The following is a 15,359-nucleotide window of genomic DNA, read 5'->3' on the forward strand; positions in this document are numbered from 1 at the left end:
TTAGTGCGGACTTACTTAAGTATTTAATGGCTAATCCTCTGATAAAGTTTAAATGTTAACATTTATACACTTGTTCAGATTGGACTGATTAAGTACTAACGTATTAGTGGAGGTTAACAAACTCAGATGCATGAAATCCCATTGCCATATTCAGTCTCTTACTTATGGGATTCCTTTGATCCAGAGGTTCTGCAGCAAAAAACATGGGTGCTGTTATTGGGGAGTCATGCAGGATAAATCTTCTGGACTCATTGTCCTCTCTTCTTAAGGGTCCGTGTGGCGCATTCCCTCCTCCCAGTTTCAGGTGGTCAGGCCCTTTGTAATCCAGCTGTACTAGCTGCAGGTTCTTAGAGCTGTATCCACACGTACTAGGACTCTGGCGTGATAGTGGGTCACTCCTTGTTTTGAAAAGTAACCGACGTCTCAGGAACGGTGAAGTCCAGCTATCTCCCTGACATGTGCTATTATTCTTTGGTAACTAATGAGTTAAAGTTGTATTTCTTCCAATCATGCTCCCTGGGACAGGCACAGGTAGTTTATTTAAGCACTTATTCTTTTTTTTTAACCATTAAATAACTCAGACCGTTCACCCTTCCTAGTGCACTAATTGACCCTTTAATGGGCTCAGAGTGGAAAGCATGAGTGTTAAAGTTCTCTGTTGGATGGTTTTTCTGACTTCATAAGTCAAAGTGGGCTGGACCATAATAAATTATTCAGGCTGTGATTTCTGTAATGATACCCACACTCCTACACTGGAATGGCTGTAGATTGTTTTGAGGATGCTCTGAAAATGGAGAACGACTGCGATCTCAGAGCATCAGACCAGCAGTGACTGACAGAAACCAATTATGCAATATCATTTACCCCAGCTGGCAAATTTCTATCAAAATATCTAATAACTCTGATCGCTTTACCACTAAACGTAGTGGAAAGTCTTTAGTGAAGATATGTTTCTGAGCCATTTCTCTGGGATGTTTTATCTTCTTAACTCTTTGCACCTACATCCTGAGTGTTGTTTTTAAACATGCCTTCATTCCTTGCTTTATAAAAGTGAGGAATTCAACAGGGTTTTGCAGCCTTCCCAAAGCAGCAAAAAAGAAATTCCTCCTCAGTGAGGGTGTGTCCTGCTGGTCACGGTTTTATACACTCTGCAATTTAAATTTTGTAGAAGACTGTTATTTTCTTGTCTCTAGCAGCAAAAGAAATTAATGCTCTGCATGCAGCTTGGTGGGGGTAAGCAAGTGAGTTGTCTGGAATGGCACAAAAATGAAAGGAAAGGTTCCAGCCCTGATTTGGGGTGTGTTCCCCCACAGCTGGGGTGAGAGGGACTCTCTTGGCATATCCATTCAGCCCTTGAGAGCCCAGCCCAGCCCAGCCCTGGAGGACCCTCACCTTTCAGGGGGCAAGAGGGTTGTTGCAACAACTCTAAGGGATTTAGTGGTTCTCTTTTGCCACCTGCACTAGACGCACTTTCATTCTTGCCAGGATGAAAAGGAGCAGCTTATTCAGTCGAAGAGCTCCGTCGCCAGCTTGGTTGGGCGGTCCAAAACCATCGTTCAGCTAAAGCCAAGAAATCCGGACCATGTCCTGAAGAGCACCATCTCGGTCAAGGCTGTTTGTGACTATCGCCAGATCGAGGTGAGCTGACGGCAAGGAGCCTGCGGGCTTCGGAGTGAAGGGAGGAGAAGAATCCAGGCTTGTGCAGAGGGTTGGGGGAATAGTGGGGAAGTAGGAAACAGAGAAACTTGGACCACTTCTATGGCACTTGACGGTAAGAAACAACAGAGAGGTAGGGAGGGGATGTATAAGGAGGCGGGCAGTGCAATTGCCTCTTCTGAAATAGCTTCTCCAATGGTCCTGGTTTTTCTCTGAGCAGTAGCAAAGGTTCCATTCCCATAGGAGGGTGGAATTGATACCTTCTAGCTAAAGACTTGCCGGGGTAGCATCACTGAATTTCTCCTCCCTTCCTCTCTAGACAGCTCTTTGAGGTGATTCACAGTTTACTTCACTTTTGCTCGATTTTAAAGTGAGTTGGCTGAAAGCCTCCTTTCCTCAGGTAGCCCTACTGGAGTCTCCCAGAAAGGGATCTGGCCACAACAGAAGGCATTGATGGGTCAGGTGTTGGAATGCAATCTTATTTTTGTTGCCTACGTAGATCACCATCTGTAAGAACGATGAGTGTGTGCTGGAAGATAATTCCCAGAGGACCAAATGGAAGGTGATCAGCCCCACAGGCAATGAGGCCATGGTACCATCTGTGTGCTTCCTGATCCCCCCTCCTAACAAAGAGGCAATTGACATTGCTAACAGGTAACTAAGCTCTGCAATTCACTGCTTGCTGCTCGCTGTGGGTTGGAATTCCAAAGCTAGAATGACCAAGAGATGCCTCTAGCTGTTCGTTATGTTCTGGGTTATTTATACTGAGACCATCCAGATCTTTTTTGATTGGGGGAAAGTTTAACCCCCCCCCCATTCTTGCTGGGAGTTGGGGCTTCATGTTGTTAATATTAATTGCAACAGGTGGCTAGCTCGTTAATGTGGTGGGGCTCAGTTGCAGGTGATGGGGAGGGTTCAGGGGATTGGTGGTGATTTGGAGTCTTCTGGTTACGAGCTGAAATCCAGGCTTGGTGAGCTGTACCCAGAAGTACTTAGTCTGATGGCTGTTGGGTTTGCTGTTTCAGTTCCCAGTGGACCAGTGTCACAAAACCTGTTCCTGTGATCGACTCCCTTGTGACAGTATCAGCAGGGAGACCAAGGGTGCCTCATCTAGACTGTCCAGCCTTTTGCACTAGTGCAAGTCCCTGGTGTTAGATGCGCCTGCACCACTATAAAGCATGACTTGTGCTGCTTATCTTGGCTTCAAACGATCAAACTCATGGTGCAGCCTTTCCTCACTAGGGGTTTGCACCAATGCTGTCCACACCAGTGCAAAAACCCCAGTGTGGACAAGATCTAAGTGGGTCTGGAAACTGAGCTACCCTCTGGTCTCTAGATAGGGGTGAGGCATGTGGGCAAGGTGGTTCCCTTGCCCTGCTTGTTGTGTGGCTAATGAGGAGGTGTTTTTTAGTGCTTCCAGCCTAGTGACTTCACAAACAATAAAATTAATGGGAATGGGAAAAAAGCTGAACACCCATGGCTGGCCTTCCTGGAGCGGGGCCAGGGGCCTCCTGGGTGTAGCTGGCCTGCCTGGCAGAGGAGGCAGCTCTTGCAGTGCTCCTGCTGCTAACTCCACAAGAACATGTGATGTAATATTTCTGGATGGTTGGAGATGGCAGCACGCAGGAGGGGGGATTCCCCAGTGGGGATCTGATGCATGTGAATGAGAGAGAGATAAGGCTCCCATCTGATTCTGATCAGGGCATTCTGCAAGCCTTACTATTAGTTCTACTCGGTTGGGCTTGACCTTGGGTTGTTATCTTAATGAGCTAAAAGTTAAAGGCTGAATTTGAATAAGCACATGCCTGGCTCCATGCTGTAACTGAGAATGCTGGGGGAGCTGGGTAGTGATGGAACTGCTGTCCTGTCGTAGGGTCGAACAGCTGTACCAGAAGGTGATGGCCCTCTGGCACCAGCTCCATGTGAACACGAAGAGCCTGATCTCCTGGAACTACCTGCGGAAGGACATTGCCCTGGTGCAAGGCTGGAACATGGAGAAGGTACCATAGAAAGCATCCCAACAAATCCACGTGTCCGTGTCACTGCAGTGTAGGCTGGTCTTCTCCAGCAATGTAGAAAGCTAACTTGCTTTGGCATTAAGTGTAGTCCCAGCTGCTTGGTTGGAGTTGGAAATGATGCCAAGGCTTCCTCGCCTGGGTGGGGAATACAAGGAAAATAGTAAGAGATGATTCAAGGGTGAAGGGTTAGGGCAACTGAGGGATCAGCCTGAGGGGCATAGTGTAAGACAGTCTGAGCTCTGGGGCGTTCAGAGCAAAGAGAGAAAGGTGCAATGACTGTAGCATCAGCTGTTTGCTCCTGAGCTATAATCAGCTAGGGTGTCGTAGGATTGATGCTCCTTTTTACTTAGGAGTGAACAGAGGTGGAGGTGAGAGGAATGAGGAAGCAGAAGAAAGATCCAGGGAAAGCAAACTCCTCATAATATCTTTCCTTGAAATCACGGGAGAGCTCTGTTCAGGCAATAAAGATTATTGTGGGGGGGGAGCGAGATAAAAACCCAGGCAAGGCAAAGGCCGTGCTGCAGCATAGCGTGACAAGAAGAGCTGTCCTGTCCGAGAAGGGGAGACTCACTAGTATCTGGCTCCAGGGGTGGCCTGGCAATGGTTGTCACCCTTGAAAAGATGCTTGCTAGAAAAGGAGCGTGTGAATTAATGTTTACTGCTGTGTGTGAGAAATGGGGGAAGCATCCGGGTAATTTTCAGTAACTGGGAGCTTGGTCAGGGCAGTTTGGAGCATGGTTCCTTCTAGTTAGTCTTTGGTTTTCCACAGCTGAGATCTCTGGCCCAAGGAGAGTGCCAGCAAGCCATGAAGAGCCTCCAGGCACACTATGAGGACTTCTTGCACGACAGCCAGGACTCAGAGCTCTTTTCTGGGGCCGATCGGCTGTGCTTGGAAGAAGAAGTTAAGTCCTGCAAGGAGCACTTCCAACATCTGCTGGAGTCCATGGAGAATGGTGAGCTGGAAGGGTTAATAGACTGACATGGAGCTGTGGGGGCTGATAGAGACAAGGGATTTACAGGTGCTCTTAATTTTTAGACTAGGTTGTGAGTGTTAGCTTTGCAAATGGCTGTTCTCTTCTCTGCTGTTCATTCGAATGTGCGGCTTTTGTTGGGGAGAAATAGCACTGGCAAATGGTGCCAATTAGGTCTGGGTAGTGGGGTCCTTGCTTTGCTGCCAGTGGTTAAACATTAGGTCCTCACATCTCTTGACAGGCCTTTGGCAAAATTGGTTTCCATCTGAGTAGAGACCTCTGTGTTCGCTTCTCTCTGGGCAGAAGAATGCAGCCACTTGGGTCTACGGTTCCTAATAGAGACTAATCCTAGGTGTTTTGGTTTTTTTTTTGGTATGTTTATCACTTAACAGAGGACAAAGATGAGACCATTGCCAGGGCTTATCTCTCTGAGCTAAAGAACATCCGTCTGCGCCTGGAGGAGTGTGAACAGAGACTAGTGAGGCGAATCCAGGCCCCAAGCAGCACCAGAACAGACGGTGATGCTATCCAGGAAAACACCTTCCACATTGCAGAGCAGGAGGTCAGTACTTCCTGAAGGAAGGTAGTGTTTGAGGGAACCCACTGTTGGTCTTAAGAGAGCTGCTTCACAGGTCATTGATACCCTGGCATAAATTTTATATAGGGAACTCCCCTCTCATCTTCATCTGCTTCACATAGCAATCTTGTAGATGGAACGTTTTACTCTTAGGTCAGAAAGACAATGAAGGTATCTTTGTTCTCTTGCCTTGCCGCCTTTTTGCATTTTACACCTTCACCCACCCCATAATGTCTCCTCGCTTCAGATCCCCAAGGGGAAAATGTCTATGGTCATATTACCTGGGCCTATCCCTCAATCCACTGAGTGGCCACTTGAGGAGAAATATAAACCCCCAGGAAGAAATCTGCAAAGATCTCTCTCCTTTTTATGTGCTGAGACTAGCACATATTGCCTTTTTCATAGGCTGGCTGGGCAAACATCCATTGCATAAAGTATTCCTTCTTTAAAAAGTTATAAAAAGCAACAGTTTCCAAAGCACTGACTGCAGGTGGCCTTTGCACCCACTGAGACCAGAGCATCCTGATCTGATAATGGAAAGGAATGAAGAAAATGGTGAATTCTGCAGAATTTACAAGCCCATTTAGACTTGAAATGATTCTGCTAAATAGAATTTTAAGCTGGAAATGTCTGATACCAGGCGCTCCTTGCATCTTATCCTGTTCACTTTTGCTTCCGTCTCCTGGGTGTCTGCACTTTATTCTGATGTTAATTCTCTGTTTCCACACAGCGTATGCAGGAGGATTTACGGCAGCTGAAGTCCGACTTGCAGCACGTTTCTGAGAAATGTGACAGCTTCCTACACAAGTCTCCAACTGGGTCCAGTGCCCCACACTTGCGTTCTGAGCTCAATCTACTGGTAGAGAAGATGGATCACGTGTATGGACTTTCTTCCATCTACCTGGATAAGTGAGTCAGAACATGCCTATTTTCTGGAGCTGAGAGAATTCTATATGGGCAGAATTTGCATGGCTCCCCTCTCTGAAACTGGGTGAGGGTGGGAATTGCTCTCATGCTTCTTAACGGGGCTTAGGAATGTCTAGGAGATGCTGCAAATTCAAGAGCTGCAAGGGGTGCCAGGCAGTGGTGCTCCAGAATATTTGAGTGTTAGTGTTGAGGTGACTCAGTGCTCCAGACAGCTGGGTTTCAGATACAGCATTCAACTGGGAAATGGTTCAAGTTTATCTATCAGTCTGGCAAAATTCACCATGATGAACAATCTGTGCTCAGGTGTTATGTGGCTGGGGGTATAGTACGTGGGGGTGGAAGCTGGTGCAGGGCTGGAATACCCAGGGCCACTGTAGGTCAGGGTTGAGGTGCATTGGCAGAGCTGGGTGGGAAAAATGTACAGAACGCCTCTTGCTATTACAGCTTGCTATGTTCAGTGCTATTACATCCGAACTTCTCATCAGCACAATCAAGAGCTGACAAAAGCAGGCAGTTGACAAGGGTGACCCAGCCTAAGAAGTTGTTATTATTTAGCACCTAGTAGCCATAGGCATGGACCAGACCTCGTTGTGTTAGGCTCTATGGAAACAAAACAGAAATATGGTCCCAGCCCCAAAGAGCTTACAGTCTGGGTATAAGACAAGAGACAACTGATGGATACAGACAGGCAGATGAGCGAGTGCAAGGACCCAATGAAACAATATTGGCCAGCAAAGAACAGGGAAGATGGAGGAGTTCTCACTGACTCACTGCTGTAGGACCCTAACATGACACAGCCAAGCATGCATTTCTTGTTCTGAGATACACCGTGAAAACTGTAATAAGGCACCTCCCAAAACACCAACAAAAACAGGTTCTCTGGCAACTTATTAATTGAAGGCCAGACAATATGTACTGGGAACATTGAGGTTGCTTCGCACTGGGCTTTACTTTAAGGGTGGTCCTTAGAGCTGGCATCTGTAGTTTGCTTGCCAATAGTATCCCTACTACGCTTGTACTTCCCAAGCACTAACCCTCACGATAGCCCATGAGGGAGGTAAGCAGTAAGTACACGTAGCATTTATATAGCGCTTTTCCCTTTCAGAGTGTTGTACAAAAGTAACTAATTATTCCCACTTTGGGGATGGGAACGCTGAGATGAAGTGACGTGTTGGAGTTGCTGTTAGAACTGGGGTTAAATGCTGGTATTCCAGTCTCTCGTCCTAGAACTCAGACCACTAGATTATGCTGCTTCTGTGTTCTGTTCTGTTTGATCCCTTCCGTTTTACTTGAAGGTGTTTTAGAATTTCAGGGGCATATACAGGGGCTTGTGTTCACTGGCTTCTCCCCTGAGAATCTAGGTTCCATTATGGATCTCTCTTCCTGCTATTCAAATGTGAATGTTGGGTATGATCCAGAGCGAGCTGTTCTGTTCCTCTCCGCAGCTTATGATCCAAATGACTTTACAATACAGAACATCCTCAGTTCGAGAAGTCACGTTTCTTTCTTGTCTTTACACGATAGGTTAAAGACGGTGGATGTTATTGTTCGTAGTACCCAAGGAGCAGAGTCCCTGGTCAAAGGATATGAAGTTAAACTGAGCCAAGAGGAAGCAGTCCCTGCTGATCTAACAGCTATTCAGTCTCACAGAGCTACATTACGGGTTGGTAACATTATGCTTCCAATAGCATCCAGTAGAAACTAGCATCACTCCAGTCTTGAGCTCTGGCACTCTCCCCTTTCCTTACTGAATTTGCATTGTGGTCCACCCCACCTGCTCATTGGTGAGTGATTGGAGGCTTTAACTGAGTCGACAAAATCCTTACTGCTTTGTGAACTGTAGGTAGAACAGCTGCCTGGGCTTTTTTGCACCGCTGGTGCTAATTGCGCTCGGCAGCCGCAGCGTGCGTAACTCTGCGATGCCAAATGCACCGTTATGACTTGCTCTGGGCTGGGCTACAGGTCCCTACATTTTGCATCTCCTGGTCCTAGATGCAGCCAGATGGTGGAGATGATGGAGCTGATCATTGTTCCTAAACTCCACAGGGCAACGCAAGGCAGAGCTAGATATTTCTCTCTCCTGTCTTAACTGTTCTGTACATTTACCTGCTTACGTTTGATTGGAGAATTCCATGTTGTACATTTGCAACAGCAAATTCAGCTAAACTTTCTGGTCATGGTAATATGGATTTAGCTGTCTTGTTGTTTGTTAAAGCAATGGCTCGGTGATGCGAAGAACAAGAGCGCTGTGTTCTCGACGTTGGAAGAGGATGTGGCAAAGGCTAAAATCACGGGAGAGCAGCTGTATCGTCTGAAGCAAGAGCGCAGCATGGACCTGGAGCGGTACCAGGAGAAGGGAGCCCAGCTGTGGGATCGCTGGCAGAGAGTTGGCTCTCAGATTGAAACCCGGTGAGTTACTCCCTTCTTGTGCTTGCTGCTTTGCTGGCTGTGCCTCTGATGGAAGCTTGTGCCAGACTTGGAAATAGCAATGGCCTTTTTCCAGTTGTAACTTCTGCTCGCAGCCAGGGTGGCAAATCCCACCATTAAATATAGGAACTATTCCCATCTGAGGGAATGGCAGGACTTTGTTCTCTATCTTTTGAGTTCTTGACTCTCTTTCCCTGCTTTAACACCCCCGGCCTATCCTACAGCTCCCTTAGCAGCTGCTAACCTTTGCCAGGCTGATTCTTGGAACTCCGTTCAGTTCTGATCTGGATCTTTACTGGTTGGAGACATTGTCACCCTTAACAAACCATAGCTTGGCTGGAAACGCCCCTCATGCTCCCTGTCCTGCAGAGCTGTACCTGTGGCTTCTATAAATATCCCCGGGGAAGCATCGGCTTTAGCGGTTTCTCTGCATGTGGCTGGACCTGGAGCCATTGTTTTGATGCAATGATTTGAGTTTGGTGATGGTTTCCTTTTTGCATTCGTCCTTTCAGCTGTTCAGATCTGGAGAGTATCCAGGAGGTGCTGGGGGATTACAGGGAGTGTCACGGAGAGCTGATCCAGTGGATTGAGGAGACCACTGCCCAGCAGGAATTGATGAAACCTGGGCAAGCAGAGGACAGCAAGGTGCTCTCTGAGCAGCTGAGCCAGCAGACGGTGAGAGAGAAAATGGCGCTTTTCTAACTGGAATAGGGTTGCTGAAAGGAGTCGGACAAGTATTTTTTTTTTTTAAATAAATCTTTTCTCTTGTCAGCTTCAAATCTTTGTTCTCTTAAGGGCTGAATGACTCACGGGATTTGCAATAATGTGTGTGCATTCACCTATAGCTTACCAGAGCAGATGGCCCCCCAGAAGGGTAATTACTGAATGTTACCACTGTCAGCAATTCATTCACCTATGGTCTCCTGGTAGCGCCTAGTGGTTCCATCAGAGGCACTGAGGAACAAAGGGCCGGTGGTTAGGGTGCTAGCCTGGGGCATGGGAGACCTGGGTACAAGCCTCTGCTCCACCACAGATTGCCTGGGTGACCTTGGGCAAGTCACTCAGGGACAGATTTTTGAAGGTATTTAGGTGCGTAACTTCCATTGATTTCAGTGGAGTTGGGGGTTTAAATCTGGGCCATAGCTTCTCTGTGCCTCAGTTCCCCATCCTCACAATGGGGATAGTAGCACTGCCCTGCCTCACAGGGTTGTGGTGAGAATAAATGCATTAAAGATGGTGAAGCGCTCATGCTACAGTACTTAAGGAAGAGAGAGATCTAGATAATATTCCCTTCTTGTCTCCGTAAAATGGCCACAGAGGCTGAGCTACCTTCTACACTCCTGGAAGTGCTGAGGCATGTTGGTGGGACGTTGTGGGAGAAGTGTGCCTCTGTACCTGTTCTGTAAATAAGCTGTGTGTCTTCACTGGTCTTAGTCCAGCTCCTTCCTTGAGCAGCAAATAAATACTCTGAATGGGCTTTAAAGAAAGGACAATGTTTTCCTCCTATTGACTGGGTGTTTCTTGTTTGACAAACACTGATGTCTTCCTCTCTGTACTGAAAGAGCTGAAATTAAAATGGCTGTTTAACAAGAAATATAAGCCACTTCATCATAGCAAAGAATCTTTAAGTGTCAAGAAAGCTTATGCAGATTATAGAGATTCATCACTGATGAAGTGTGCAAAGGGCACAAACTTGTGGGGGAGAGGTGAATAAAGAAGAGGACAGGTCACTGATTCAGAATGATCTGGATCACGTGGTGAAAGCCAACAATACGTGTTTTAAGACTGTTAAATGTAAATGTGTACATCTAGGAGCAAAGAGTGTGGGCCATACTTACAGAATAGGGGACTCTATCCTAGGAAGCAGTGACTCTGAAAAGAATTTGGGGATCATGGTGGACAATCAGCTGAACATGAGCTCCCAATGTGATGCTGTGGCCAAAAGAGTTAATGCGATCCTGGGATGCATACACAGGGGAATCTTGAGTAGGAGAAGAGTGTTTTTTTAACAACTGTATTTGGCACTGGTGCGACTGCTTCTGGAATACTATATCCAGTTTTGGTGCCCGCAATTCAGGAAGGATGTTGATAAATTGGAGAAGGTTCAGAAAAGAGCCACAAGAATGGTTAAAGGAGTAACAAGCATGCCTTAAAGTAATAGACTCAAAGAGCTCCATCTATTTAGCTTAACCAAGAGAAGGTTAAGAGGTGACTTGATGACAGTCTATAGCTATCTTCATGGGAAACAAATATTTAATGATGGGCTCTTTGGTCTACCAGAGGAAGATCTCACATGATTCAATACATGGAAGTTGAAATTAGACACATTCAAACTGGAAATAAGATATAAATTTTTAGCAGTGAATATAATTAACTATTGAAACAATTGACCAAGGGTCATGGTGGATTTTCCATCACTGACAAGTTTTAGATCAAGACTAGTTGTTTTACTAAAAGACATGCTTGGGGAATTGTATTAGGGAAGTTCTATGGTCTGTTATACAGGAGGTCAGACTTAGAGGATCACAAACCTTGCATAGTGTCTCTTTAATGTATAGGCAGATGGAAGGGCAGGAATGTTCTGTTGCTGGAGGACTCTAGAGAACAAGGTCAATATGAAAGTGACGTGGTCAGGAGTCAAAGAGGAAATAAGCGGAAAATTTCATTGAAAAGGCAGGGGGGAAAAATCTTTTTTTCTTTTTTCTTTTTTGTCAAAGGCTTTGGTTGTGGTAATCGACAGAAATCAAGCCAAGCTGGACCAGTGTCAGAAATTCTCACAGCAATACTCTGCTGCTGTCAAGGTAATGACATGTTTCTTAAATCCGAGGCGAACACAGAGCTTGGTGTCAACTGCACAATCATTGCCTGCATCTTCCGTTCTCCTAAGCCAGGAGAGAGGCAAAACTCCTCTATTGTTGGCTTTGGTGTTCTGGCTCTGTGTGTGGAAAGACTTGAAAATGCCAATCTTAGAATAAATAGGTAACAATTCAAAATCCTCCCCCCCCAACACACACCCTGCCTTCTTTTATTTCCAGGACTATGAGCTGCAGCTCATGACATACAGGGCGTTTGTGGAATCACAGCAGAAATCTCCCATGAAACGCAGACGCATGCATTCCTCCTCGGATGCGATCACCCAAGAGGTAAGCAGCCTGCCTGCCTGCCTGGCCTTGCATGGGAGAGGAGTGGGGAGAGGTTCCTCTGCTCCTAGAAGACAGACGAGCGGCCTGTCTGTGAAAATAGCTCCTTTCTGCTGAACTCTTATATAAAAATTTCCACCCTCACTGTTTTTTTTATTAGCCAGAGAGGATGGCTTAGTGCTCTAAGCTTCAGGTATGAAATACCTAGACTCCTTGGAACCACAGGTTCAAATCCCAACAGGGTCGACTCAGCCCTTCATCCTTCCAAGGTAAATAAACAGAGTACCATGCAGTATACTGTGTGTGGATCTTTTGGATGAGACCTTTAAAAACCAAGGTCCTGTCTGCTCCGTGTGGATATTAAAGATCCCGTGGTCTTTTTATGAGAGTAGGTTTTCCCCAGTGTCCTCGACCAAAACTTCCCCTGCCCCCTCGCTGTTGTGCAGCATGCAGTGCGTCAGGTGGCTGCCACCCTCCATCTCAGAGTTGCTGCATTTCAGTGGTACTGTAACGTATCTAGTCTGTGAAGTGCTTGGGGATCTTTCCGAATGAGAGGTTCTGTATCCATTTCTCACCCTGTAAAGTACTGTGGTTGTATAAGCCAGAGTTCTGACTGACGCATGGTGGTTTGTTTTTTTGTTTTTTGTTTTTAGTTCATGGATTTACGGACTCGCTATACAGCGTTGGTAACGTTAACCACGCAGCACGTGAAGTACATCAGTGATGCTCTCCGGCGGCTGGAAGAAGAGGAAGTAAGGATATTTGATAGCCAGGGGATTACAGACCAGTCTGCTTCATTTCAGTACCCGGAAAGATAATGAAACAAATAATTAAGCAATCAATTTGCAAACATCTAGAAGACAATAAGGTGATAAGTAACAGTCAGCATGGATTTGTCAAGAACAAATCGTGGCAAATCAACCTGATAGCTTTCTTTGACACGGTAACAAGCCTTGTGGATGGGGAGGAAGCGGTAGATATGGTAGATCTTGACTTTAGTAAGTCTTTTGATACTGTCTCGCATGACCTTCTCATAAACAAAGTAGGAAAATACAACCTAGATGAGCTACTATACAGTGGGTGCAGAACTGATTGGAAAACCGTTCCCAGAGAGTAATTATCAGTGATTCACAGTCAAGCTAGAAGGACAAAACGAGTGGAGTCCCACAGGGATCAGTTCTGAGTCCAGTTCTGTTCAATATCTTCATCAATGATTTAGATCATGGCATAGAGAGTACACTGATAAAGTTTGCAGCCGATAACACGCTGGGAGGGGTTGCAGGTGCTTTGGAGGATCGGATCAACATTCAAAATGATCTGGACAAACTGGAGAAATGGTCTGAAGAAAATAGGATGAAATTCAATAAGGACAAATGCAAAGTGCTCCACGTAGGAAGGAACAATCAGTGGAGTACAAAATGGGAAATGACTGCCTAGGAAGGAGTACTGCGGAAAGGGATCTGCGGGTGATAGTGGATCATAAGCTAAAGATGAGTGAAAGTGTAATTCTGTTGCAAAAAAAAAAAAGCAAACATCATTCTGGGATGTATGAGCAAGAGTGTTGTAAGCAAGACAGGAGAAATAATTCTTCCACTCTACTCTGTGCTGATTAGGGCTCAGCTGGAGTATGGTGTCCAGTTCTGGGTGCCACATTTCAGGAAGGATGTGGACAAATTGGAGAAAGTCCAGAGAAGAGCAACAAAAATGATTAAAGGTCTAGAAAACGTGACCTATGAGGGAAGATTGAAAAAACTGGGTTTGTTGAGTATGGAGGAGAGAAGACCGAGGGGGGACATGAGAGCAGTTTTCAAGTACATAAAATGTTGTTACATGGAGGAGGGAGAAAAATTGTTCTTCTTAACCTCTGAGGATCGGACAAGAAGCAATGGGCTTAAATTGCAGCAAGGGAGGTTTAGGTTGGACATTAGGAAAAACTGTCAGGGTGGTTAAGCACTGGAATAAATTGCCTAGGGAGGTTGTGGAATTGCCATCATTGGAGATTTTTAAGAGCAGGTTAGACAAACACCTGTCAGGTAGTATCTAGATAATACTCAGTCCTGCCATGAGTGCGGGGGACCGGACTAGAGACCTCTTGAGGTTCCTTCCAGCCCTGCGATTCTGTGATTCTAAAGTCATAATTAATACATTCAGAACTCCCAGGCCCAGTGGTCAGTTTCTGCCAGTGATTCTTCCTCTGCTTCGGACCCCGTTCCCATTTCCTGGTTAGAGCCTATTTCAGTTCCTTCCACCAAACGGCTCTATGCCTGATTGGTGCTGGGCTCTGGCTGCAGTAATTCTGGGCCCCTCTGTACATTAATGCAGGATATTTTCCTGTCTCCCCCATGTGTAGAAAGCAGTAGAGGAAGAGAAGCAGGAGCATGTGGACAAGGTGAAAGAACTCCTGGGCTGGGTCTCTGGTTTGAAACAGAGCACGCAAGTCAGGACTGGTCCACTCAAGAGCAAAGAGCTGGGAGACATTGAGAAATCCATCTCGGAGCAGCAGGTAAATCAGGAGACCTGTGTCCCTCCCTCTCTCTGGTATGTGCATGGTAGCTGTACCTAGTCATTTTCATACTGCTCTTACACACACTAAAACTACATTATCCTGCTATTTCCAACTGAGCTTTCCAAAACCACTGAAGGAAAGCAACCTTGATGCCTCCTGTGTAACACTGAGCATGTGCTGTAACCTCAGGGGAATTGCTTCCCTTCTTTCCAACCTGGAATTTAGCTTTCCTCTTGTTCTCAACAGGCTCTAAATGAGGAGCTGGCTGCAAGGAAAGAGCAGGTCTCAGAGGCCATCAAAACTGCACAGATCTTCCTTGCAAAACATAGCCACAAGTGAGTACAATACAAATAGTGGTGAATAAGAGAAAGGAGAGTGGGGAAGGGTAGTACACCTCTTTGTCAGAAGAAAAGGTGATGGTAAATACAAAGGAAATTAACCTCAAGTTATTCTAATGGCCAGATTACTCAAACACACTGATGAGATTCCATGGGTGGGCAGGTATTCTTCGAATCCAGGTGACCGTTGTGAATGGTGACCAGGTGTATGTGAAAATGGCAAGCTTTATCAAAAAATTCGCCCCAATAAAGATTCCCAATTTTGTTCCAGGCCATTTTACAACCCAGAAACTTTGCTTTTGGCTAAAATGACCCATTTTGCCCTGAAGCATAAAAATTCAAATCCTGTGTATTTAAATATACAAATGCATCTCAGTGGGAACAGAATTGAGGAGCTTTGATAATTTAGTGGATTTTAGCTTGAAAATTGGACCATGTGAATGAAAATAGGCCCATTTTTTGTATAGGAAAACGACATACTGTCACTTTCCCCCCCAAATGGAACCATTGTTGTGCATTTGAAATGGAATGCAAAACCATTGAATTCTCTTGCGAGGGTTTCACCCCATCCTGGTAATTCACAACCTCAGCTATTTTGCTTAGTTTCATTCCTGATTCGGTCCCTGTGCTCAGCTGAGTGTGACTGGCATGGCAATGCACTTAACCCTTCAGCGGAGGCATGAGCAGTGTGAGAGGGGGATTCCATTATGTGCTTGCCATTTTGTATTCGGAGGAGAAAATCTGAAATACATGGAGCTGCATGTCACTTTCTCGGACTCCATGAAGAGATTTCCTGTCC

General features: G+C 45.9%; 1 protein-coding gene across 9 annotated transcripts in view; it reads left to right on the forward strand.

Moving 5' to 3' along the window:
- MACF1 (microtubule actin crosslinking factor 1) overlaps positions 1 to 15,359 on the forward strand; it is a 253,775-nt gene that overhangs the window by 127,652 nt on the left and 110,764 nt on the right. For all 9 annotated transcript variants that reach the window (XM_074934503.1, XM_074934500.1, XM_074934502.1 and 6 more), the window contains 14 exons: positions 1,486 to 1,638; positions 2,156 to 2,310; positions 3,530 to 3,656; positions 4,444 to 4,627; positions 5,038 to 5,207; positions 5,953 to 6,131; positions 7,674 to 7,812; positions 8,365 to 8,558; positions 9,089 to 9,251; positions 11,294 to 11,377; positions 11,612 to 11,719; positions 12,370 to 12,468; positions 14,067 to 14,219; positions 14,469 to 14,557. In XM_074934503.1, coding sequence (XP_074790604.1) covers positions 1,486 to 1,638; positions 2,156 to 2,310; positions 3,530 to 3,656; positions 4,444 to 4,627; positions 5,038 to 5,207; positions 5,953 to 6,131; positions 7,674 to 7,812; positions 8,365 to 8,558; positions 9,089 to 9,251; positions 11,294 to 11,377; positions 11,612 to 11,719; positions 12,370 to 12,468; positions 14,067 to 14,219; positions 14,469 to 14,557 — 1,997 coding nt within the window. The remainder of the gene's footprint in view (positions 1 to 1,485; positions 1,639 to 2,155; positions 2,311 to 3,529; positions 3,657 to 4,443; positions 4,628 to 5,037; positions 5,208 to 5,952; positions 6,132 to 7,673; positions 7,813 to 8,364; positions 8,559 to 9,088; positions 9,252 to 11,293; positions 11,378 to 11,611; positions 11,720 to 12,369; positions 12,469 to 14,066; positions 14,220 to 14,468; positions 14,558 to 15,359) is intronic.

The sequence above is a fragment of the Natator depressus genome, chromosome 19 (assembly GCF_965152275.1).
Source record: "Natator depressus isolate rNatDep1 chromosome 19, rNatDep2.hap1, whole genome shotgun sequence".
NCBI lineage: Eukaryota > Metazoa > Chordata > Testudines > Cheloniidae > Natator > Natator depressus.